This window comes from Pantherophis guttatus, chromosome 18 (genome assembly GCF_059756535.1).
Source record: "Pantherophis guttatus breed Tessera chromosome 18, ASM5975653v1, whole genome shotgun sequence".
In the NCBI taxonomy this organism is placed as follows: Eukaryota; Metazoa; Chordata; class Lepidosauria; order Squamata; family Colubridae; genus Pantherophis; species Pantherophis guttatus.
In genome coordinates this window covers 7,713,859-7,736,473 of record NC_142080.1, presented here as the reverse complement: position 1 = coordinate 7,736,473, position 22,615 = coordinate 7,713,859, and the positions used below count along the sequence as shown (strand labels likewise).

Below are 22,615 nucleotides of genomic sequence, written 5' to 3'. Positions count from 1 at the left end.
CAAACCCCCTCCCCCACCCCCAGATGAAATACGGACTGTTTGCTGAAGGATTAAACCTGAAGCCAATGCTGTCGCTTGCGGCCTTTAGCAGGGGTGAAATCCAGCAGGTTCTGGCGAACCGGTAGCGGAAATTTTAAGCAGTTCGGAGAACCGGCAAATACCACCTCTGGCTGGCCCCAGAGGGGGGTTGGGAATGGAGATTTTGCAGTATCCTTCCCCTGGAGTGGGGTGGGAATGGAGATTTTGCAGTATCCTTCCCCTGCCACGCCCACCATGCCCACCAAGCCACGCCCACCAAACTGGTAGTAAAAAAAATTGGATTTCACCACTGGCCTTTAGGTATACCCTGTTTCCCCCAAAATAAGACATTCCCCTGATAATAAACCCAGTCAGGCTTTTGAGCGCATGGCAATAAGGCCAAGCGCTTATTTCGGGGTTCAAAAAAATATAAGACAGGGTCTTATTTTTGGGGAAACACGGTACTTTGGCCGTGACACATACAAACACACACATAGGGAGTCCTTGATTGACAAGGAGAAATGAGGACATTTGCCGTTAAGTGGTGCAGTTGATAAGCGAGGCATTCATGGGTCGACTTTTTTTGTTGCGGTCGTTAAGCAAGACATTAAGCGCACCAGCGTGCCTACCGTCCCTGCCCTACTGTTCCCATTTATATGTACTCATTTTATGTGTTTGTGGCTCTGTTTTGCTTATTGATTTCCTTTTATATGTGTCCATGTCTATGTCTATAATGTTACTTGTTTCATTGTACTTGTTGAATGAATGAATGAATGAATGAATGAATGAATGAATGAATGAATGAATAATGTCACCATGATTTGAGACCTTTGCCTGTCTGTCTGTCTCTCTCTCTCTCTCTCTATGTCTTCTATCTATCTATCTATCTATCTATCTATCTCCATCCATCCTTATCAATATTTATCCATCTGTCTCTGTGTGTCTCTGCCTCTTTCTCTCTCTCTCCATCTCTGTCTGTCTATATCCATCCATCCATCTTCTATCTATCTATCTATCTATCTATCTATCTATCTATCTATCTATCTATCTATCTATCTCCATTCATCCATCCATCCATATCAATATTTATCCATCTCTGTCTCTGTGTCTCTGCCTCTCTCTCTCTCCATCTCTGTCTGTCTATATCCATCCATCCATCCATCTTCTATCTATCTATCTATCTATCTATCTATCTATCTATCTATCTATCTATCTATCTATCTATCTCCATCATCCATCCATCCCTCCATCCATCCCTATCAATATTTATCCATCTCTGTCTGTCTCTATGTGTCTGTCTGCCTCTCTCTCTCTCCCCATCTCTGTCTGTTTGTTTGTCTATCTATATCTATCATCCATCCATCCATCCATCCATCCACCCACCCTCCCACCTATCTATCTATCCCTATCAGTAATCTGTCGGTCAATTGATCCATTCATCCATCCATCTTTTGGGGGGAGATAATGCCCCCATAATCTGGGTCCTCATTTTACCTACCTTAGAAAGGATGGAAGGCTGAGTCAACCTTGAGCCTGGTGAGATTTGAACTTGCAGTAATTGCAGGCAGCAGATGTAAGAGGATGTTAATTAGTCTGCTGAGCCACCAGAGCTCTTCCCTTCCCTTCCCTTCCCTTCTCAATTCTCTTCTCTTCTATTCCAGAATTCTCTTCTCTTCTACTCTATTCTGAATTTTATATTCAGAATTCTATTCTATTCTATTCTATTCTATTCTATTCTATTCTATTCTATTCTATTCTATTCTATTCTATTCTATTCTATTCTATTTAGAATTCTTCTCTCTTCTCTTCTCTTCTCTTCCCTCTTCTCTTCTCTTCTATTCCAGAATTCTCTTCTCTTCTACTCTATTCTGAATATTATATTTAGAATTCTATTCTATTCTATTCTATTCTATTCTATTCTATTCTATTCTATTCAGAATTCTCTTCTCTTCTCTTCTCTTCTCTTCTCTTCTCTTCTCTTCTCTTCTCTTCTCTTCTCTTCTCTTCTCTTCTCTTCTCTTCTCTTCTCTTCTCTTCTCTTCTCTTCTCTTCTTCTCTTCTCTTCTCTTCTCTTCTCTCCAGAATACTATTCTATTCTATTTTCTCATTCTGTTCTGTTCCATTCTTTCCTGTTGTTCTACTTTGTTCTGTTCTGTTCAATCCAATCCAGTCCAGAATGTATTCCAATAATTTGGTAGATAATCCTGACTCCTGGGACAAACAATGCCACGTGTGCGGGTTTGCACATTAAGCCCTACCGTAACCATGGTTCATCGGGGGTCACCCTGCCTCAGAACCATCCGGTCGGCCAACGGTGGTTTGCAAACTGCGGTTTCTAGCTTGGTGTGTGAAAATCCAGCCGGACGAGGCGGTGTGGTGCAGTGGGTAGAGTCAAGGTTCGGTGATCTGATTGGGCTTCTCTCCTTCCAGGTTCCACCGCGTGGGAATCATATTTTTTCTCCTGGGCTTAGGAACTCTTCTTCCTTGGAATTTTTTCATCACGGCCATTCCGGTGAGTCCTTCGTTCGGAAGACGGTCCTGGGGCCATCGGAGGGCTTGAGACGCTCCGCTTTAAGTCCTTTGTTTTTTTGCCTTCTGGTCCTCGTTTAGTGACGATTACAGGTCGTCCTCGACTTTACGGCCACGATTGAGCCCAATATTTCTGTGGCTAAGCGAGACAGTGAGTTTTGCCCCGTTTTACGACCTTTCTCGCCACGGTTGTTTAAGTCTGCAACCTTAAACACTCAAAGAGCCATTTGGACCCGTTTCCCACAGAAAAGAAAACACCGGGAGCCACAAAAACCCTTCCCGTGCCTGACTCTTTCTTGAGTGGCCACAAAACTAGCATATGTAGTTGAATTAAACGTTCCGTTTTCTTCTGAAACTTTTCTTTTCTTTTATCCATGGTTGGCCTACTGGGGGTTGAAAAGCTTAATAAATCGTGTGCCGGCGGGTGTCGCACATTGGCGGTTGTGACGCATATTTTGAGTGACGGAGCCGCAGCAGAGGGGTGAAAGAGCCACATGCGGCTCCAGAGCCACAGGTTGCTGACTCCTGGTTTAAGTGAATCTCTGCAGCGGATAAAGTAGTAACACGGTTGTTAAGTGAATCGGGCTTTCCCTATCGACTGTGCTTGTCAGAAGGTCACAAAAGAGAATCACGTGACCCCCAGGACACTGCAACCGTCATAAATATGAGTCGGTGGCCAAGCATCTGGATTTTGATCACATGATCATGGGGGTGGTAGAAAGGTTGTAAGTGTGAAACAGTCACTTTTTTTCAGTGCCGTTGTAACTTTGAACGGTCACTAAACGAACGAGGACTACCTGTGTAGGAGCTTTAACGTAGCTCATCCTCGACCATTCGTTTAGTGATCATTCAAAGTTGCAACGGTACTGAAAAAAGTGACTTATGACCGTTTTTCACACTCAACGGCCGTTGCAGCCTCCCCATGGTCACATGATTTAAAATTCAGATGCTTGGCAACTGGTTCCTATTTATGACGGGTTATGACTTATGACCGGTCCTCAGATTTATAACGGTTGCAGCACACCCCCACCGCTAGGCGATCAAAATTCGGGCACTTGGCAAACGGCGTATATTTACAAGGTCGTAAAATTGGTCACAATTCACTTAACAACCGTCTCCCTTAGGAACAGAAATTCTCTTAATTGAGGACTACCTCAATGGTGGGATGGAAAGGCATGAAGGATAGGCCTGATTGCATTGAGTGCAGGGTTGGGCTAGATGACCTCTAAGGTCCCATCCAATTAAGTCCATTTCCTGACTCTTAGGGCTTTTTCCACCCAATTACTCCTTTTTTTTTTTTTTCCTAATTACGTTTGTTTTGCTGGGAGGAGGGGGTCAGGAAGATAAATCAAACTAGGTTTGTTAAACCTAGTTAATCCCTGTTACATCCTCGGGGTCCATGGGGGTCTAAGGAGCAGCGACACCGCACAATGGACGCTGTGACACGTAGGACATCCTTTGAATCTTTCTAATTAGATGCTTTCTCTCCCGCCAGTATTTCGAAACCAGGCTCAGGGGGAATTGTTCTCTCGGATGGAAATCAGACAGCCTCGAACCCCCAGCCGGTGGGAATCAGACAGCTGAGAATCAGACAGCCTTGAACTCCCAGCCGGCGTCCGCCTGCGAAGACGAATTCAGCTTCAGTAACTGGCTGACTCTCCTTTCTCAGTTGCCTTTGCTGCTTTTCACCTTTCTCAACTCCGTCCTCTACCGGTGGTGAGACACGTTTTTCCTCTCTCTCTCTCTACGTTGGGTTGCTTTTCTCTCTGCGTTTGACTTGCTGGCTGCCTCTTACCACGTTTCTCTCTTTTGGGCCCGATCGTCACTTTCTCAGTGAGAAGGGCCTTGCAGGATCCGATCTGGACCGGTTACAGATGGATCGGTCAAACTCGATTTCATTGAGGGCCGCATCAGGGTTGCGTTTGATCTCGGGGGGCTGGGGTGGCCGTGGCCAGCTCGACGTCACTCGCGTCGGGGTCACCTGTTGTGGCCCGAGTGTTCTGCCAGAGAAAACGGGCTCTTGAGCTCCGTTTCTGGCTACGACGGCCTCCTGCAACCCTCTGCCAGCAAAAACCGAGCTCGGGAGAGCTGAACGGGGCCCTCGCGAGCTCTGTTTTCACTGACAGAGGCACCGCGGGCCGGTCCTTCATGTTTCCAGGGTGGCCCCCGCAGGCCAGATCTAAACACCCCACGGGCCGGATCTGGTCCCCGGGCTTTGAGTTTGACACCCTTAGATTACAGAGACCAAAGGTTTAGTCTTCCTAGCTTTCGGACTGGTGCTGGAGCCCCTCTTCAGGGAACTTCTCTTTAGCAGAATGTGCTTTGCGCTATTCAGTGTGTAGTATTTATGTGGTGCTTGTTGTGTGTGGCTTTTTAGTTGTTGATTGGGGTGTGGATAGCCGGCTATTAAGTGTTCTGACCTAGGCTTCCTTAAAAAGTATACAACACAATCTTAGTCCCGACAAACCTCTTTTATTCATACGGCTGTGAATTATTGTCCTTCCCAGTCCAAAAGGCTTCTCAAACAGTCTTTCAGGGGAGTGTTTACAAACACCCTCCTTATCTCCCTTGGAATGCTGCCAGAGAACTAATTGACACACGCAGGGCAAGGCCAAACTTAGCACAGAGTCAAACAGAGCTTTTACTGACCAGATGAACTAATTGATTCCTGTAAAAGCTCAAGTCCCGTTCACTCCTCTTTTATGTCTTATGGGAGGGGCCAATCACCTCCAAGCCTTACTCCCAAGTCGACCCTGTTTCCTTAATTGTTCCTGTCTCCTGGCAGCTCTGTGCATGCGCACACTGGGAACAGGCTCATGCTGTTCTTCTGCCTCACTGATGTCAGACTCCGGAGGCAGCAAAGAACTACCAGATGGCCTTGGCCCCCTCTCTGCCTCCGACTCAGAGCCCTCATCCGAGCCTTTCTCAGACTCCAGGACTGGCCCACGTTCCTCCCCCACCTCCTCACTGTCCGACACAACATTAAGTCATTGTTGTTTCCTTGTGTTCAGCTCCCAAGTACTTGATAAGCTGGTGGTAAACCAGCACTCTTGTTGACCGACGCGGGGCCCGTTTCCCAGGCTTCAATCCTTATTTCCCTGGCTGTTTTTGTCCCTGCTCGGCCAACAATCTTAGTAACGGCAAAATTGAATGTATGTCCTTCTTCGTTGCAAAGGCCTTGATTGCAGGACTGGAAGGGTTCAGGGGGAAAGGGAAGGGATTGACTCACAAATCCCAGGGTGGTTGTGGGGAAAATAGGAGGAGGACGGTGTGTCGGATATGATTGCAGCCTTGAGTTATTTGTAAAAATTAAAAAAAGGGATACAAATAATAAATAAATACCTTCACTTCTTCCTTTTTTTTCCCCCCAGCTTCAAGGGAGGTGTCTCCTGTGAATGTCTGTAGCCAGCACTAACTTTTCCGGCTATTCACATGTTCTTTTTTCTCTCTTGCAAAGCATTTCGGACAAAGTGCGCATTTTGGGAAGCCTGACTGGGATCCTGTTCCTCTTCGTGCTGACCGCCATCCTGGTTAAGGTGATGATGTCACCCCAGAGTTTTTTCTCCATCACCATGGCGAGCGTCTGGTTCATTAACTGTGAGTTGGCTCTGGTTCATTCCTCTCTAGCACTTGATGAGGTTACCTAGCTTGGTAATAAAACGTCTGCTAAACACCCCCCCCCCAGCACAGAAAACACACCAAGGACCCCTTAATTCCTCTCGGTTTACATCTCTGAGATTTTGAGCTTTGGCAGGGAACTCAATTCAAATCCTCATTCGCCTCACACACGCACCCAAAAAACACACCTCTGGGCAAACTACCTCACAGGGTTGTTGTCAAGAGCTTGAACCCTGGTCCCTTCAAAATCTATTGGACTGCAACTCCCAGAATCCTTAGCCAGCATGCCAGTGGGGGTGGGGGAGTGTTAGACGCTGAGTCTTGGGGAAATTGTGCCCTAAGCTGCGTGGACTTCAACTCCCAGGATTCCCCAGTCAGCCATGTTGGCTGGGGAATTCTGGGAATCGAAGTCCATGTGTCTTAAAAGTGGCTCAAATTGAGAATCACCGACTTTTAAGAGATCAGTTCAAAAGGAGATTATTGTCAGCAATGTGTTTTCTTTTCATCCCTGGGATCGGAGATACAGGTAGTCCTCGATTTACGACCACAACGGAATCCAAAACCTCTTGTCGTTACGCTAAGATAGCTGCTAAATGAATTTTGCCCCGTTTTACGACCTTCCTCGGCACCGTCGTTCAGGGAATTGTTGCCATTGTTAAAAGTTAGTAACCCGGTTGTTAAGCGAATGTGGCTTCCCCGTGGACTTGGCTTGTCAGAAGGTCGCCAAAGGGGGGGGGGGTCACGTCACACTGCAACCGTCATAAATACGAAGCAGTTGCCAAGCGTCTCGATTTTGACTGCCGGGACACTGCAACGGTTGTGAAGTGTGAAACACGGCCAGACGTCACCTTTTCCCACTGCCGTTGTTACTTCGGATGGTTACTAGACGAACGGTCGTAAGTCGAGGACTGCCTCCCCTACACAAAACAGTCTCGTTTTTGACCTCGTTGTCCTCCGTTTTGTTTTCCTCAGCCTTCTGTGCCGTCCTGCAAGGCAGTCTTTTCGGCCTGCTGGGGTCTTTTCCGCAAAGATACAGCACCCTGTTCCTCAGCGGTCAAGGAATGGCGGGAACGTTTGCCGCCATCGCCATGTTGCTTTCCATGGCCAGTGAGTATCGGGGGGGTGGGGGGGTCTGAAAAACACCTCCTCTCTTGAAAGAGCTGGGGAAGATCTTTCTTTCTTTTCTTTTTTTTTCACCCCAAGTTTTTAATTTTTTTAATTTTTTATAAAAATGTCAAATCAATGTGAACCGTGTGGCACCTCCCCGAAAATAAGGCCCAAGCGCTTACTTCAGGATTCCAAAAAAAATATAAGACAGGGTCTTATTTTCGGGGAAACACGATAGAAGTGTATTGCTATTAGAAAAACATAAGTTGGTTGAAGGTAATAATTATGTTTAATCCAGGGGTGAAATACTCCCGGTTCGGACCGGTTCACCCGATCCGGTAGTGATGGCAGCGGGTGGTTCGGAGAACCGGTAGCAAAAATCCCTGCCTCCCGCCAGCTGAGCCGCGCGATCATCTTTTTTTTTACTTTTAAAAGCATTTTTTCTACAATCACTTCAGCCGAAGAGGTTGCAGAAAAAAATGCTTTGAAAAGCCTCTGACGATCCCAGCTGAGCCGCGCAGTCGTCAGAGGCTTTAAAAAAAAAAAAAAAAACTTTTAAAAGCATTTTTTCGGCCGAAGAGGTAGTAGAAGAAATGCTTTTAAAACAAAACAAAACAAAAGCCTCTGATGGCGCAGGGGTTTAAGGTTGGACCAGTCAGCTGTTTATTTTATTTTATTTATTTATTTTATCATATTTGTATACCGCCCTACTCCCGAAGGACTCAGGGCGGTGAACAGCCAAAATAAAATACGAAGACATACAAAAGTTAAAAAACTATTAAAAACAGATTAAATAATTTAGGCTCAAAAAAACAAATTAAAACATCCAATTTATCTAAAATAAATAAATAAATAAGCTGTTGAGAACGGAGGGGTTGTGTCCTGTGCCTGAAGAGTTGCAAAGCCCTGGATTTGTCTTGCCAAAACACCATTTTTTTCTCTTCTGTTTAGGTGGCTTGAACCTCCTGTCTTCTGCCCTGATCTATTTCGTCACCCCCTGTGTTGGGACCTTACTTTCTATTGCCTGTTACCTCTTGCTGCCCCACCAGGTAAGATCCTTTGTCCCACTTAACAGAATAACAGATTTGGAAGGGACCTTGGAGGTCTTCTAGTCCAGCCCTTGCTCAAGCAGGAGACCCTACACCAGTGATGGCTAACCTTGTTGCCGTCGCATGCCAAAAGCGTGGGGAGCGTGGGAGGGGGGGTCAATGCGCCCCGCGCATGCGTATATGACCCTCCTGCGCTCCCCCCAACTTTTGGCGCACGGTGGGCCCTGTAGGCCCGTTTTTTGCTCTCCCCTGGCTCCAGAGGATTTCTTGGAGCCTGGGGAGGGCAAAAACGGGCCTTCCCCATCTCTCCGGAGACCCTCCAGAGACCGGAAACAGCCCGTTTGTCTACTTCCGGTGGAAATGGAAGTCCCGTTTTTCACCCTCCCCGGGCTCCAGAGGATTTCTTGGAGCCTGGGGAGGGCAAAAACTGGCCTTCCCCACCCCACTGGAGGTCCTCCAGAGGCCGGAAACAACCTGTTTGTCTACTTTCGGTGGAAACGGAAGTCCCGCTTTTCGCCCTCCCCGGGCTCCAAAGGATTTCTAGGAGCCTGGAGAGGGCGAAAACGGGCCTTCCCCATCCCCCCGGAGACCCTCCAGAGGCTGGAAACGGCCCGTTTGCCGACTTCTGGTGAGCCCCGAAGGCCCGAAAAACAGATGCGCGCACCCACCGATATGGCCATGGGTTTGCCATCATGGCCCTACACCATTTCAGACAAATGCCTGTCTACTCTCTTGTTAAAAACCTCCAGTGATGGAGCACCCACAACTTCTAGTGGCAAGCAGTTCCACTGGTTAATTGTCCTCACTGCTAAGAAATTTCTCCTTAATTCCAGGTTGCTTCTCTCTTTGATTAGTTTCCATCCGTTGCTTCTTGTCTTGCCTTCAGGTGCTTTGGAGAATAAGTTGACCCCCTCTTCTTTGGGGCAGCCCCCCCAAATATTGGAATACTATTATCATGTCTCCGCTGTTCTTTCTTTTCGTTAAACTAGACATACCCAATTCCTGCAACCGTTCTTCGTATGTTTTAATCTCCAGCCCCCTTAATCATCTTAATTGCTCTTCTCTGCACTCTTTCCAGAGTCTCAACATCTTATTTATATTGTGGAGACCAAAACTGGACGCAGTATTCCAAGTATGGCATTACCAAGGCCTTATAAAAGTTGTTTTAAAATTCCCCTGGTTCTCCAGGGAAAATTTTCAAGTTCTAAGTCAGTTCTCAAGCTCTGGGATTTCCTGGTGGTGCTCCATCCAGTAAGAACCTTAGCTTAGCTTCTTTTCTTTTTTTTTTTCCCTTCAAGTTTTTTTATTTTTTATAAAAAAATATCAAATCAATGCATGAACACTTGGGTGTCATACATTCAAATACAAATAAAACTAATCAGGTTAATCATAATTATTACATTCAATCAACTTTTGTATTTCTAATAATAATACACGCTTATATTAGGTTGCAGTTGATCATTGTGCAATTATTCCACGTTTTCTCTTGTTATAACTTCCATCTTATGATATAAAAGTGTATACACTGATAGCTTAGCTTCCTGAGAAGCTGATTTTGACCGTCGAGGTGACCATCGGCTCCTCTTCTTTCTCTGCAGACCTTCACTCGTTACTATCTGGACAAGAGGCCACCAGAAGATTCGAGATGTGAACTGGAGACCAAGGCAGGTCTCCTTTCTCCAGGTGGGACATCTCTTTTCTTTTCTTTTTTCTTTTCTTTTATTAGATTTATATACCGCCCTACTCCCGAAGGACTCAGAGCAGTGAACAAGCACAAAATAAAATACATAAATACAAAAGTTAAAAGATATAATTAAAACAGATTAAATAATTTAGCCCAAGACAATTAAAAAATCCCAATAATTTAAAACAAATTAAAATTTCGATGTAAAAGAATTTTAAAACAGGGGAGAAAATTAGGCCAGGCCGGCTTGCTGGAATAGAAGAATTTTAAGAGCACGGCAGAAAGTGCGTAGATCCGGGATCCTCCGTATCTCTGGGGGGAGCTCGTTCCAGATAGTGGGTACCCCCACTATCAACATCTGATTTTTTATTATTATTTTTTTTATGGGGAGAATTGAAAAGTTGTCAAAAATCGAACTGCTGGGGGGGGTGGAGATATTTCATGTTCTTTTAAATATTTTGGTCCTGCGATCCAAATCAGCCTTTCCCAGCACTGCTGATCTTCCGGTGAATTCTGGGAAATAAAGTCCAAAAGACAAATGGACCGATTAAAAGGAATTTGACTGGTTGTTTTCCCCTCCGTTATCCAAAATCTAACATCTTAGTTGAGGGCTGAAAGCTTTCTCAACCTTGGCAATTTTAATAATGGTGGGTTTCACCTCCCAGAATTCCCCAGCCAGCAGGCTTTAAGATGGGTGGACTTCCAGTCCCAGAATTCCCCAGCCAGCGTGCTTTTAAGATGGGTGGACTTCAACTCCCAGAATTCCCCAGCCAGCGTGCTTTTAAGATGGGTGGACTTCAACTCCCAGAATTCCCCAGCCAGCGTGATTTTAAGATGGGTGGGCTACAATTCCCAGAATTCCCCAGCCAGCGTGATTTAAGATGGGTAGACTTCAACTCCCAGAATTCCCCAGTCAGACATGCTTTAAGGTGGATGGACTTCAATTCCCAAAATTCTCCAGCAAGCGTGCTTTAGGATGGGTGGACTTCAACTCCCAGAATTCCCCAGCCAGCGTGCTTTAAGATGGGTGGACTTCAACTCCCAGAATTCCCCAGTCAGACATGCTTTAAGGTGGATGGACTTCAATTCCCAGAATTCTCCAGCAAGCGTGCTTTAGGATGGGTGGACTTCAACTCCCAGAATTCCCCAGCCAGGGTGCTTTAAGATGGGTGGACTTCAACTCCCAGAATTCCCCAGCCAGGGATGCTTTAAGGTGGATGGACTTCAATTCCCAGAATTCTCCAGTGGGAAAGCCAGATTCATTTAACAATGGTGTGATTATCTTAAAAACTTCAGTGATTCACTTAACAACTGTGGCAAGAAAAATGATAAGATGGGGCAAAATTCCCTTAACAGTCTCACTTAGCAGCGGGAATATTGGTGCTCAATATTGGTCGTAAGTCGAGGACTACCTGTATACATTTTTTGAGCCTGATCTAAAAGCCTGCTATATTCTTATTTATCCATGTTAAAACTAGAAGAAAAAGAAAGAAGGGAAAAAACAAACAGTAGAGACGAATATTTCATTTCGGATTTTTCCATTCGTTGTTCTGCAACCTGTTTGCAGAGGCTGGCTTAATATTTTGAAATAATCTAAATTTAAGGGGCGTTTTCTGCTGCATCAAGGGAAAACTATTAAGTGCACAGCGAATGAGTATGAATCATCAGCCTGGTTGAAAATAAATCAAATTAGAATTGGGCCGTAGCCATTTTGGCATATGTCCTCCTCCCTAAATAACCTTCCAGCAATCACCACCAACTAGTCCAAACAGGTAAATTTCCAGATTTATAAATAGATTTTGGGTGGGGTGAGAGCGGCGTAGATTTCACTTAAAGTTAGCGCTCAACTCACAGCCTCCCCCGTTGGGAGTAGAATTTCCTTGGCTAAGCAAAGCGGTTGCTAAGCGAGTCGCCTCCAATTTTACGACTATCTTTGCCACCGTCGTTAAGCGGATCAGTGCAGTTGGTGAGTGAATCACAGGGTCATCGAACAAATTTGACACGTACACACCCGACTTTGGTTGTCAGAAGGTCGAAAATGGCGATCGCGTGACCTGCCGGACACGGCAACCGTCATAAATACGAGTCGATTGCCGCAATGGTTGTAAGTGTGGAAAAATGGTCGTAAGTCACTTGTTGCAACTTCGAACGGTCCCTAAAGGAACTGTTGTAACTCGAGGAGTACCTGTCACGTATAAATTCCAGTTGGAAGTTTTGATTGTTGTAAGTGTGAGGACCAGTTGTAAGTCGCCTTTGAACGGATGCTAAATAAATCACTGTAAGTTGAGAACTGCCTGTATTCCTATTTATGGAGAGTTTGTAAGCTGAAAAGTTATGGAATCTGAAGTCCATTCCCCCCAACAACGCTCGAGAATCCTTGGTTTTACAGGTAGTCCTCGACTTATGCCCACAATTGAACCCCCAATTTCTGTTGCTAAGCAAGATAGTTGTGAGTTTTGCCCCATTTAATGACCTTTCTTCCCACCGTTGTTAAGTGAGTCACCGCAGCTATTAAATTGGCAACATGGTTATGAAGTGAATCTGGCATAAATAGGAGCCAGTTGCAACCGTCATAAATAGGAGCCAGTTGCCAAGCGTCTGAATTTTGATCCCATGACCAGAGGGAGGCCTCAATGGGCGTAAGTGTGGAAAAAACGGTCGTAAGTCACTTGTTTCGGTGTTGTAACTTCGAACGGTCACTAAAGGAACTGTCGTAAATCGAGGACTGCCTTAAAAAGTCGCAACGTCATTTGATTTGGACTGGGGCCCTTGCTTTTATGTCTCTGCAGAGAACGGCTCCGCTCTTGTGGCAGACAGTTCCAAAGGAGAACCGCTCAACGTGAAGAACGGGAACGCCGTGGTCATGGAGAAGGGTGGCTCGGCTTGCCCGCCAGAAATCATGAATGGGGGGAGTGAGGTGGGCATGATTGCCCCCAACCCCTCCCTTTTCAGTGTGCTCAAGAAGGTAAGAAACATTCGTTTGACCAATGGTTAGATAATAAAGGGGACGCAGTGGCTCAGTGGCTAAGACACCAAGCTTGTCGATCGAAAGGTCAGCAGTTCAGCGGTTCAAATCCCTGGTGCCACGTAACAGGGTGAGCTCCCGTGACTTGTCCCAGCTTCTGCCAACCTAGCAGTTCGAAAGCAGGTAAAAAAAAATGCAAGTAGAAAAATAGGGACCACCTTTGGTGGGAAGGGAACAGCGTTTTCCGTGTGCCTTTGGCATTGAGTCATGCCGGCCACATGACCACGGAGACGTCTTCGGACAGCGCTGGCTCTTCGGCTTTGAAACAGAGATGAGCACCACCCCCTAGAGCCAGGAACGACTAGCACGTATGTGCCAGGGGAACCTTTACCTTTACCTTATTACTATGTATAACTGACCCAGATAATACACTGTTTATTAAGCAGCAATGTATGTTAAAGAAAAATGTATAAATTATATATGTATGTATGTATGTATGTATATGTATATGTATATGTCTTTGGTTATTCGGGTTTTCTCCTGTGTAAAATTAGAACCCCCAACCAATCAGAACACACCTCCACCCAATCAGAACACAGCCAAGCTCCCACCCAATCAGTTCACATCCCCACTGGCAGTTAAAAGGAAGAAACAGCTGCGATCACACATTGCTCCTAGAAGCCCGAAGCCGAAAACACCAGCCTGAAGATGACGAATGAGACTTCGTCGAAACGTCGCCAAGACACTTCCAATTTTACGCGGGAGAAAACCCGAATAACCAAAGACCTACATACAAACACCCTTGAAAACCTCAGAAATATAGATAGATAGATAGATAGATAGATAGATGATTGGGGTCTGGATGCTAAACCATACGCTGAAAGTTGAGTGAACGAGATAAGATAAACTTTATTGTCATTTTACTGTGAGCACATTGGCCGACATAAAAAAATGAAATTTTGTGGCCTGCTCTCAATAGAGAAAATATAGACTAGTGATGGCACCAAGGGCCGAAAAGGTCACACGGAAACGTTACGCATGTGCGCTCGTTGGGGCCTCGCTCCGGAAAAGCTGGACTTCCGGCTTCTAGTGCGCATGCGCGCCCAACAATCAGCTGGCTGGCGCTTATGCACAGGCCGGTTTTCGGCACTACGGCGTGTGCGAAGAGATCACGCTCCAGAAAAGCCGAACTTCTGGAGTTCTGTCGTACATGTGCACCCGATAGAAGATTGCCTTTATACGGGGACTCAGTTGGCTCTGGAACCGTGCTCCATTTGATGCTGGTGGAAGGGAGACCACAGAGTGATCCAGATAGTGAACATGGCTCATGTCACATCGCGGATTCTGCTTTTCCCCCTTCAGATTTGGCTGCTGGCCCTCTCCATCGTTATGGACTTCTCCATTACCCTCTCGGTGTTTCCGGCTATTACCACGAGAGTCGCCAGCTCCTCTCGGGACCAGTCTTGGCGTGAGTGATGGGTCATTTGATTACAGGGCAGGAAGGGGAAGGGGCTGGTTTGCGTTGACCGGAGCTGGGACAGGGATGAGATGGGGATTTGGGGAAGGGGATCCACTCCTCAACGCATCTCCAAGTTGAAGATCAGGTGGTGGGAAAGAGCTGCCCCCGAGGAGATCCTTGGTGCTCTCTGAGCTTGGTTTTCTCGCAGAGGTTTCATGACCCAGCTAGGTAACGTCATTAATAGAAGGGAGGTGAAGGAGGAGGGGAATGAGGAAGAATATTGGTTCTTGATGGTCTCTGAGCTTCTTGCAGGCATCTAGGGAACATCATCAGTGCTAGAAGGGAGTGAGGAGGAGGAGAATAACAGAATAACAAAGTTGGAAGGGACCTTGGAGGTCTTCTAGTCCAACCCCCTGCTCAAACAGGAGACCCTGTCCCATTTCAGACAAATGGCTGTCCAATCTCTTCTTAAAAACCTCCGCTGTTGGAGCACTCACAACTTCTGGTGGCAAGTCGTTCCGCTGGTTAATTGTTCTAACCGTCGGGATATTTCTCCTTACTCAGGGCTCCTTGGTGCTCTCTGAGCTTATAGACTTTTCATGACCCAACTAGGTAACATCATCAGCGCCAGTAGGGAGTGGAATTTGCCCTCTTTATATTCTAGTGGCTTGCCCTGTCGGCGTTGTTGAGTCTTGGTGGATTCTTGGTTTACTGAAAACTGTCTCTGTCTGGGACTCGGAGGGCTGCGTTAACACGGTCTAACTCTTCTGTGGGTCTCCCCACCTTCTCCCCACCTTAGAGAAGTTCTTCACTCCCGTTTGCTGCTTCCTTCTCTTCAACGTCATGGACTGGTTGGGCCGGAGTTCGACTTCCTACTTCCTCTGGGTGAGCAATTGGTGGCAGAAGTGGGATACATTCTCATCTACGCTGTTTTTCCCATGGAGGGGAAGACCAGATATCGTCTTGAAGGAATCGGGGTGGGGTGGGGAGATCAAAGGCGGGCCTACAGGTATTCCTTGACTTACGACCATTCGTTTAGTGACCGAAGTTACAACGGCACTGAAACAAGTGACTTAGGACCGTTTTTCACACTTATGACTCCTGCGGCATCCTTACCAAAGTTCGGATGCTTGGCAACTGACTCATATTTATGACTGTTGCAGTGTCCAAGGGTCAAGGGATCACCTTTGGGATCACCTGACCAGCAGTCAATAGGGAAGCTACTTAACAACTTAACAGCTGCAGTGATTCTATTAACGACGGTGGCAAGAAAGGTCAGAAAATGGGGCAAAACTCACTTAACAACTGTCTCACTTAGCAGCAGAAATTTGGGGATCAATTTTTTTTAAGCTCCCTTCCTTTTTAGAGTTAAGGGGATAGGAACTAAAAGTTTGGTTTACTGGTTGAAGCATCAGGCTAGCAACTAGGAGAGGTGAATTCTAGTTCCACCTCAGCTACGAAAGCCAACTGGGTGATTTTGGGCCGATCACCAGGGGACGGTGAATTCTAGTCCCTTCTTAGGGAGGAAAGTTGGCTGGGTGACTTTGGGCCAATCACCAGGAGACAGTGAATTCTAGTCCCGCCTCAGCTATGAAAGCCAACTGGGTGATTTTGGGCCAGTCACCAGGAGACGGTGAATTCTAGTCCCTTCTTAGGGAGGAAAGTTGGCTGGGTGACTTTGGGCCAATCACCAGGAGACGGTGAATTCTAGTCCCGCCTCAGCTACAAAAGCCAACTGGGTGAATTTGGGCCAACCACTAGGAGACGGTGAATTCTAGTCCCTCCTTAGGCATAAAAACCAGCTGGATGACAATGAGCCGGTCCCTCTGTTTCCCAGCCCAGCCCACCTCACAGGATTGTTGTTGTTGTTGTGGGGAAAAATAGGAGGAGGAAGCTTTTGTCGGCTACGTTTGCCGTCGTCCCGAGTTATTTGTAAAAAGAATAAAAGGCGGGATACAAATGAATAAATAAATAATGTGTTTTATGTACAGGCTCTGTTGAAAACGTGGTTTTTCTCTCTCTCTCTCTCTCGCCAGCCGCAGAAGCACCTTCGGCTCCTTCCCGCCGCAGTGGGCCTGCGCGTCTTCCTCATCCCCATGTTTCTTTTCTGCAACATCCCGAGGCAGACCGAGTGGCCTGTCCTTTTTCACCACGACGCCTGGTTTGTCGTCCTGATGGTGGTTTTTTCCCTCTCCAACGGCTACTTCGTCTCCCTCACCATGTCCCTGGCCCCCAAGTGAGTAAGATTGCTCCTCAAAATGGAGGAGGAAGAGGAGGAGGAGGAGGAGGATGGGTTCGGGATCCTGAGGGCAACCAGTGGGATATAAAAGGAAGCTCTTTTTTTAAAAAAAAGAGCGATCCAACCTAGAACTGGGGAGAAATTTCCTGACAGTGAGAACAATTAACCAGTGGAACTGCCTGCCACCAGAAGCTGTGGATGCTCCATCACCGAGGGTTTTGAGCAGCCATTTGTCTGGGATCATACGGAGCAGCGTTTCTCCACCTTGGCAGTTTTCCAGATGGGTGGACGTCGACTCTCGGAATTTCCCAACCAACAATTGCTGGCTGGGGAATTCTGGGAGTTGAAAGTCCACCCGTCTGAAAGCTGCCAAGGTTGAGAAACACTGGTATATAGAGTCTCCTGCTTGAGCAGGGGGTTGGACTAGAAGTCCTCCCGAGGTCCCTTCCACTCCTATGATTCTATAAGTTGCTGTGTACAATCCATAATTCCCCATCCTTTTCTCGGTAGCGGTGCCTGCCCACTGGAATGAGGTCCTCCCCCCAGAAGATTTCTGTGGCTCCCATCCCAAAGATGTTCCAGAAATGTTTAAAAACCTGGCTTTGGGATGAGGAGTCCCCAGTTGTGATGTTTTGTTGTGATTACAGAATAGTCCTTGACTTGTAACAGCAATTGGGAATTGGGATTTCTGTCAGTAGGCAAAATGGTTGTCAAGCTAAGTGTACCCCCTTTTCGATGGCAGTCGCTGCAGTTCCGGTGGCTGGCTTGTTCACCGAATCGCACCTTAATCAGCGAGGTGATTTCCTGCCGGCTTCCCACAGTCAAGTCAATTGGGGAAGCCAGCAGGAAGTGCCAAGTGCCAGTTCCGAGCTGCTCAGCATAAGTTGGAGTTGGGTAGAGGAAAGGAAGGAAGGAAGAAAAAGATAGGAGGAAGAAAAAGGTGGCAGGAATGAAGGAAGGAAGGAGAAGATAAACTAGGAGGAAAAATGGCGGGAGGGAGGAAAAGAGAGAAGGAGGAAAAATGGAGGGAGGGAGGAAAAGATAGAAGGAAAGAAAAGGAAGGAAGGAAAAGAGAGAGGAGGAAAAATGGAGGGAGGGAGGAAAAGATAGAAGGAAGGAAAAGGAAGGAAGGAAGGAAAAGATGGAGGGAGAAGGAAGGAAAAGAGAGGGAGTAAAGAAGGAAGGAAAAGAGAAGGAAGAAAAATGGAGGGAGGGAAGAAAAGATAGTAGGAAGAAAAAGAGGGAGGGAAGGAAGGAAAAGATAGAGGAGGAGGAAAAAGGGAGGGAGGGAAGAAAAGATAGCAGGAAGAAAAAGATGGAGGGAAGGAAGGAAGAAAAAGATACAGGAGGAAAAAGGGAGGGAGGGAGGGAAGGAAAAGTAGGAAGAAAAAGAGGGAGGGAAGGAAAAGAAAGAGAAGGAGGAAAAAGGGAGGGAGAGAAGAAAAGATAGCAGGAAGAAAAAGATGGAGGGAAGGAAGAAAGAAAAAGATACAGGAGGAAAAAGGGAGGGAGGGAGGGAAGGAAAAGTAGGAAGAAAAAGAGGGAGGGAAGGAAAAGAAAGAGAAGGAGGAAAAAGGGAGGGAGAGAAGAAAAGATAATAGGAAAAAAAAGATGGAGGAAGGGAAGGGAAGAAGGAAAAGATGGAGGAAAAAGGGAGGGAGGGAAGAAAAGATAGTAGGAAGAAAAAGATGGAGGAAAGGAAGGAAGAAATTTCTATGACCTTCAATTTGGGACATTAATTCTCTCCTCCAGGCAGGTCCAGCCGGAAGAGAGTGAGCTGGCGGGGGCCATCATGACATTTTTCCTGGCATTGGGCCTCTCCTGTGGGGCAGCCCTCTCCTTCCTCCTCAAGTTGCTCCTTTGACGGACTCCCTCCTGCCACTCCGACACCTGGCAACAACTTCAAGATTGCAAAGATTTTGCCTCCGTATCTCTTGAAGGCTTCAGGGGCGGCTGAGGGGGAGCCCCCCCCCACGATTTTCCTCCAAGCCCCCTCCACATGGCAGCTATGAAATCTCCCTTTGTGATAAGGAAGAATATATATATATATATATATATGCAACATTCTGCTTAGCCCCGTCTTTTTCTGCAGACATTTGAATGTATTGCGGAAAGGAACATTCTGGATTTTTGCAGCTGGCATTTTTGCAAAACGGTCTCATTCCCATTCTCCCTCGTTTGGGTCGTTTTTGGCACCCTGGGAATGTATTGCCAAAACCTACAGGACTAGTAACTTGGATGACAAAAAGGGACCGAGTTGGACCGGGGTGGGAAAAAAACCCCCCACAGCTCTCAACTTTTCCAGGAAGGAAAGAAAGAATTAATGGTGATGACTCCTTAAATTTGTCTCTAAATTGCTGGAGATCCGGAAGATTCAGATTAGATTCAGATTAACAGAATTGGAAGGGACCTTATAGGTCATCTAGCCCAACCCCCTGCCCAAGCAGGAGATATTAGATAATTCGGGTCAGAGCTAATTCTGCAGGCATCGGTTCTCCCTACGTGGCAGACTGTGCTGAAACAAGTTTGAAAAAGAGTGGGGAAAAAATTTCCTAGATCCGCGATGGTGAACCTATGGCACACATGCCACAGATGGCACACGGAGCCATATCTGTGGGCATGGGAGCATTGCCCTAGCTCAGCTCCAGTGCGCATGTGCACGCCGGCCAGCTGTTTTTCGGGCCTTCCGGGCCCACCGGAAGTCAAGAAACGGGCTGTTTCTGGCCTCTGGGAGAGTGGGGAAGGCTGTTTTTGCCCTCCCCAGGCTCCAAGAAAACCCCTGGAGCCTGGGAAGGGCGAAAAACGGGCCCACCGTGCCATCGCGTGCCAAAAACGGGGGAGCATGGGGGTTGTATGCACAATTCAATGGGTGCATTGAATTATGTGTGTAGGCACGCGCACACGTGACCGCTCCCCCACGCTTTTTGGCAAAAAAGTTAGCCATCACTGTCCTAGGTGAACCGAAAATGAAGAAAGAGCCCCCAAAATAAGTTGGAGAGGCATCTTGGGATAAAGATAAAGAACAGGGCCAGGTTCTTATATCCTGGGATAAACATTTTTGGGGTTCAGGCGAGGGCTGTGCAGCGTTTGAGTAGCACTGGTCCGATTTCACTCGGCATTTGAATCAAAATAGAATGCAGATTGTGTGCATGTAAACGGAAAACTGAATTAGAAAAGGAACTATGGAGTAACTGGTTACTTGGTCACTACCTCTCATCCGTTCCGCTTAGTGAGATTAGCTGCTTTTCTCAACTAAAGCTGTTTTTTCTTGGGGTGCGTGTGTGAGAAAAGCATCCATATATAGCTATACCTGTCCTGTTATTGGGTCAAGGGACAGTTTAAACCAGGGATGTCCAACCTTGGCAACTTTGAAGACCTCGTGGACTTCAACTCCCAGAATTCTCCGTGTTGGTTGCTTAGGCATTCTGGGAATTGAAGTCCACAGGACTTCATAGCTGCAAGATTGGACAGTCTTGGTTTAAACGATAATTTATTTCCTCCGTGAAAAATATATATCGCCTAAAATCCTGCCCTAATAGCAGTTCGTGGGTAAATTTAGATCAATCTTAGTCTAAGTTCTTGTCTTTTAGATGTGTGGGAACTGCAACTCCCAGAATCCCCTTGTCTTTAGGCAGATTGGCTAAGAATTCTGGGAAGTGCCATCCCAAACATGGCAGGAAAGGATCCCTTAAGAGGAGCCAGTAGATTCCTTTACAGGGATGCTGGTTAGGCCACGGTTTGGGATCTTAGAGGACTTCCAGATCTAGAACCATAGCCTCTTTATCGTCTTCGTCGTGATATTAAGTGTATCCTAATTTCTATTGATGGTTGGATGGCTCCAAAGATGGCAAAAATCGTAAACAGGGACGTGACCTTTTGTCTTTTCCCATTTTGAACAGATCTAGTAAGCGAGCCAGTTTAAATCAGGACAAAAACTTCAAAGCGCGCGTCTTTTGTGTTTTCAAAAGGGAAATCTTCCTTGCATGTACATTATATCGATTTTTTTTTAAAAAAAAAATAATTATTATTTTATTGTTGCCTCGAGTGGATATGGGGAACGTGCTAATAAATATTTTTTTTTAAAAAAAAAAAGGTGTCCGTTTTTATTAAATTAACACCCCAGAAAAATGAGAGTGAAGCATCTCCCAATTGCAAACAGATTAAAGCAGGGGTCTCCGGAGCTGCAGGTTGCTGATCCCTGGATTAAAGAAATCGTCCCGAACAAGAATGGTTTGTCAAAACTGGTCTCGTGTTTGGTAACGTTTCTCCAAAAAAAATCCACAGGAACCTGTTCCTGTACGGCTGAAAGATTGCAGAAAGAACATCGTGTGCCACTAGTACAAGGAGGATGTTGTGCAAATTTGGAAAACTGGGTTGTGTAAAAGTCGTGGTAAACGGTGGATTTCTGAATAGACTCTCAGTCTTCCTCAACTTCGTACGTCACTTGGGAGAGCTATTTCCACCACAAGAAGGAAATGCTTTAAAATAATTTCCCCACTCCAGTTGCAGGGCCTTAAGTTTCGTCCGAAAAAGCAAATTGACCAAAAAAACAAATATATGGATGAAAAGGAGGGTTTGTTTTTTAAGATTAAGAATGTAGTTCGATGGAATCTCTTCCTGTGTTCTCGGCACATTAAAAGGCTTGTAAATCTCCTTTTAAGGAGCTAAAAGATGCTACCAGCATTGGAAACCTTTTGGGAAAAGTGTATTTTCTAAAACTAGGTAATAACACTTTTTTGGGGGGGGGAGTAATACCATAAAATTATATATATATCGATGGAAAGATAATTTAATCAAGAATGTAATGCAATCACTTTTATGAAGGACTTGCTATTAGAATAGTGGTTACAGTAGAAAGAAGAAAAGGGAAACACGTAGAAAAAAACGAAATAGACAAAAATTATCACGGTAGAAAAAACGAGATATACAAAAATGATCCCCATGTCAGTTAATACTTAGTTGGGTAACCTTTAGCATGAATGATGGCCTTACAACATCTTCCCATGGAGGGAACCAAGTCTTTGAGTTCTGCAGCTGTTCTAATGTGAAACCAAGATGGAATGATGGCTTCTATTAACTAGGTTTTATTGCTGGGTCGCTTCTGACTAACCAGTTTCTTTAGTCGGCTCCATAGATTTTCCATTGGGTTAAGAAGATCTGGGCTATTCCCAGGCCATTCCAGCAGCGGAATAGGATTATCTTGAAACTCCAAAAAAAAAGTGGTGTTATTAGCTATCAAACCTCAAAAATACACTTTTCCCAAAAGGTTTCCACAATTTTGGCCACTACTGTACATTTTCTGCATGGATTGGGGGAGAAGGGGGCATTTGTCCTGCAGGAGCCGAGCCCTCCTCCATCCCCCCTCCAGCTTTCCACATCTGGCCCTTGCAAAAGGGCTCCACTTCCTGTTGGGGATGATGGGTTGTTGTTGTTTTTTTGCAAAACCCAGCGCACCTGCTTTATGCAATGCAGAGCTCCTCCTATAACAACGGCTCCCATCAATCTTGGGGTGGAGAGCCAGGACTGCACCCCCCAAAAGAGAAAAGACTCCTTCCCTTGGAGGAAGACCCTTGCAAAGGATGGACGTTTCCCCCTTTTTTTTTTGCTTTTAAACCGGCTTTTCACGGGGTTGCAAAGCAGAATTATAAAGTCACTTTGGGGGAAGGTATCCAAAACGGTAGCGACGAGGGTGGGATTCGAACCCACGCGTGCAGAGCACAATGGATTAGCAGTCCATCGCCTTAACCACTCGGCCACCTCGTCTCACGGAACAGGGTTCGTTTTCCACCTGGTCTATGCTTGCATGCTTGCTTGCTTGCAAACCATGATTAAAGAAACAACCCTTTTTGCAAAAAAAGAAAATCGGGGACGATGCTCCTGCTTTCCGATTCCTTGCAATCGTCCCGTTGCAAACCCTCTCCCGCCTCCCCTCCCCAATGCAACCCCC

At 46.2% G+C, this 22,615-nt stretch overlaps 1 protein-coding gene and 1 non-coding gene across 3 annotated transcripts in view; one reads left to right on the top strand and one right to left on the bottom strand.

Moving 5' to 3' along the window:
- The window catches only part of SLC29A2 (solute carrier family 29 member 2), a 31,306-nt gene extending 10,546 nt beyond the window's left edge, over nucleotides 1-20,760 (top strand). For both annotated transcript variants that reach the window (XM_087881137.1, XM_060694363.2), the window contains exons 3-13: nucleotides 2,449-2,530; nucleotides 4,043-4,263; nucleotides 6,005-6,144; nucleotides 7,138-7,272; nucleotides 8,224-8,321; nucleotides 9,920-10,004; nucleotides 12,795-12,970; nucleotides 14,333-14,438; nucleotides 15,229-15,314; nucleotides 16,466-16,665; nucleotides 18,421-20,760. In XM_087881137.1, the coding sequence (XP_087737263.1) occupies nucleotides 2,449-2,530; nucleotides 4,043-4,263; nucleotides 6,005-6,144; nucleotides 7,138-7,272; nucleotides 8,224-8,321; nucleotides 9,920-10,004; nucleotides 12,795-12,970; nucleotides 14,333-14,438; nucleotides 15,229-15,314; nucleotides 16,466-16,665; nucleotides 18,421-18,532 (1,441 nt within the window). In that variant the 3' untranslated portion in view covers nucleotides 18,533-20,760. The remainder of the gene's footprint in view (nucleotides 1-2,448; nucleotides 2,531-4,042; nucleotides 4,264-6,004; nucleotides 6,145-7,137; nucleotides 7,273-8,223; nucleotides 8,322-9,919; nucleotides 10,005-12,794; nucleotides 12,971-14,332; nucleotides 14,439-15,228; nucleotides 15,315-16,465; nucleotides 16,666-18,420) is intronic.
- Nucleotides 20,761-22,349: 1,589 nt separating this feature from the next.
- On the bottom strand, nucleotides 22,350-22,431 carry TRNAS-GCU (transfer RNA serine (anticodon GCU)). The gene has a single exon. It is a non-coding gene; the product is annotated as a tRNA-Ser (tRNA).
- Between the last annotated feature and the right edge of the window lie 184 nt (nucleotides 22,432-22,615).